Below are 3,194 nucleotides of genomic sequence, written 5' to 3' on the forward strand. Positions count from 1 at the left end.
ACGATTTCTACCGCCACCAAGGAGGTTATGTATTCACCGATGTCACTGTCTGGGTGTCTATTCCAGTTTGTTTTTATATCTAGTATCTTTGTTAAGAATTGATAATAAAATACGCGACGACTTGGTAACGAAAGTTTGGAAAAAGTTTTTTTAGATCCAGCTGTAGGGGGCGTCCCATTTTTCGTATTCCCACCATGCATTTCGGTGAAACACGGTGGAACACTTTTTTTGTGTGGAGAACTCTATCTTGTATTTCTAGTATCTTTGCTCTATATGAATCAAACCGAAATCCAAAGATATAGCGCCGCCACTCGGATGGAGGCAAATCGCTCTTATGGACGCCCTCTTGAGGCGTTCCACTATATCGCGAACTGCTCAATCTTTTGCTATTTATTATCTTTGGCAGCGCCGCCGGTGCATAGCAATAGTGAACTGAACTGAGTATTATTATTTTATTTTTTGAAAAGTTCAAAGATATGCCAACCAATGAACTTAATCACTTCTTTTCTAAGTTGCAATCCCTTCACAATACAGACAAACAAATAAGGCTCTACATAGACTAAGTCTCAATATTATAGGAAGTGGAGTTGGTGCTGTAGTGATAACAATATTTTACAAACACAATTATCATAAAGGGATGAAAGTCTGAAAAATACTGTTTTTAACATTTAACTCTTATGTTGTTGAGGACATCACCATACACTTCAGGCTGAGCCGGACACTTGGCAATAATGTTGCCAAAGTCTAAGAAAACAGAAGCAAAATCAACAACAATAACGACGACAACGATAATAACAATAACGAAAATAATAATAATCATAAATGTTTACCCCCCACCCCAATTCAAATATTATCGAAGGCGCCAAGTTAAAAATCACTGATTCCAGAGAAGGGGGCTTGAACAAAAAATGAATGTTGACCATGCTTTAACGTTTAAGAAGAGGGTCTTGCAGAAGGAACGAAACAGTGGAACAGAGTGCACATGAAGGAACATACGGCGTAAGAAACTAACAAAAAATCGGATGGTTGCTTAAATGAGAGTGACTTAAGAACAAGTAAAAGAAGTTTAAGTGTTATTCTTTCTTTAACAATGAGCCAAGATAAATCATAAAAGATCGTGCAGCAGAGTTTTGAACGTTTTGCAATTGGTAGATGAGGAATTCAGGTAACCAGTAAACAAACAGTTACAGTAATCCCTAAGTAGAAGAAATAAATGCATTACATGTTTTTTTACAAATATATAATTAAAAGTTTACAATGATGTCATTTTGAGAGTCAAATGAGCTGGTTAACTGGGGTGGATGCAGGGGCCGTTGCATCTCCCCTATAAATTGTATTTGGCCTCACGGCTTTGAGGCAGGTCAAGTAAATTAAATACATCAAAGAAAGTGTTTCTTAAACAATGTTATTAAGTATTATTTTCTATGGTATATCACACATTAATTAGGTCTCTGTGGTTGCCGAAAATCGCTGATAAAAGATCATGATAATTTATTGGCGCTTCATTTTGACTATGTAATGGTGATCATGTGATTACGGTTAATTTTACTAAATAAAAGTGTCCGCCCCAGTATGTTCTTATGTTCAAGCATGGAGGTATAACACATAATACAATAATTTATTTTATACCTCCATGGCTCAAGGCCGGCTCAAAGTTCACCCACACTGTGACTTTACATTGTTCATTGTTGAAACAATTGAAGTGTCCATAATGCAGGCCGGTCTAGAATCGTGACCAAACGCTTTGTAGCAGTACCCAAACCGAGGGTTGCCAAAGTGCGAGCCAGCGAGGCATGCAATTCATGCGAGCCATGACGGTTTTATGCAGGACGTGTACCAACAGTGCGAGTCATGCGAGGCACACAAAATTCCACGATAATAAACGCTTGTACAATTTATAAAACTACTAAAATAATGAAACTACTTTTAACATAATTGTTTTCATGTTAAAGTTTTCATGTTAAAAAGAAAATTTCCAGCTATCAAGACGTCACTTCAAATAGGACTATGAATGACAGGCTATGTAATATTCATTTTCACCCACACTCTGCCCATTCGCCACATGCATGGAGGGAGGACCCTATTTATTTTTCACAAAATAAACATAACTAGCAAAAACAATTCAAAAACATGAAACAAAACACAATTGAAAGAGTAAACGTCATAATTTAAAATGCATAAAAGACAAATAATAATTAATTATCTAACTATCAGGCTAACATCTTGTGATCCATCATGTTTTAAAAAACAATAATTACACAGATTTATTCAAATAAATGCTCCACTGTGAACAAACGCCCCCCCCCCCACAAAAAAAAGAAACCAAAGGTCATTTGGAATAAACGCCTAGACGTTAAATTTTTCTTCCAATATAAGCATGGGCGGATGAAATGGAAGCAACATCATTTTCAGCATTGAATTAATTATCAATGTTTTACCCTAGTGGAATTAAATTAATGCAGCTAATTAGGGATTTAAAAACCATGCAAAAACACTTTTTACCATTAATTATGCATAGTAGACCACATTTCCCAGTAAACGCTGGCTCCTCAAAAACCCATCTGAAGTGACAATAAACGCCCCGGGATGCTAAACTTAACTGTCTGACGGTAGTATAGAATAACCCCATATTTTTTTAATATCCTATTCATTTACTATTTATTTATTAATCTATCATTATAAGTCTAAGAACAACAACATCAGTTAGTATTACTCATAGGGTCATATGAACATCATAATTTATAATAAAATATTGTTATTGTCACTTTTACAGATTTTTTATAGTGTTTTTAAGTTGCCTTGCACTTTTGGTGCAATACTTTTTTCGTCCTGCCTCGCATGAATTGCAGTTGACGTGTTCACGAGGGTAGATGGCTTGCATGAATCGCATACTTCGTTGACTCGCAGTTTGTCAATACCCAAACCGATCACCACAGACGAAATTTTATTTTTCGAAATTTAGGCTACTCTCTCCAAAGTAAATATGAGTATACTAAATGACTCTGCGTACTACCTCGAGGCTTATGAAGAGTTTACATCACGTTATGATAAACCAATTGAAGATTTGACTGAGTTAGTGTTTGTTAAATCTGTTGTGGAAAAAATAAAGACAAAAGACACTAAAATTCGAATGTTGGGGATTGGTAGCTCTTCAGGTAAGAAACTCAAAATTGAAGTTTTTGCATCAACTACAA

The 3,194-nt window shown here is 35.7% G+C and overlaps 1 protein-coding gene across 2 annotated transcripts in view; it reads left to right on the forward strand.

The window, feature by feature from the left end:
* The first annotated feature begins 2,907 nt into the window (after positions 1-2,907).
* The window catches only part of LOC117121313 (histamine N-methyltransferase A-like), a 24,262-nt gene continuing 23,975 nt past the window's right edge, over positions 2,908-3,194 (forward strand). Inside the window, exon 1 of one of the 2 annotated variants that reach the window (XM_033266459.1) lies at positions 2,908-3,155. In XM_033266459.1, the coding sequence (XP_033122350.1) occupies positions 2,984-3,155 (172 nt within the window). In that variant the 5' untranslated portion in view covers positions 2,908-2,983. The remainder of the gene's footprint in view (positions 3,156-3,194) is intronic. The other variant, XM_033266458.1, reaches the window with a different exon arrangement.

This window comes from Anneissia japonica, unplaced genomic scaffold (genome assembly GCF_011630105.1).
Source record: "Anneissia japonica isolate Jap-2015-1 unplaced genomic scaffold, ASM1163010v1 scaffold131_len961581_cov171, whole genome shotgun sequence".
In the NCBI taxonomy this organism is placed as follows: domain Eukaryota; kingdom Metazoa; phylum Echinodermata; class Crinoidea; order Comatulida; family Comatulidae; genus Anneissia; species Anneissia japonica.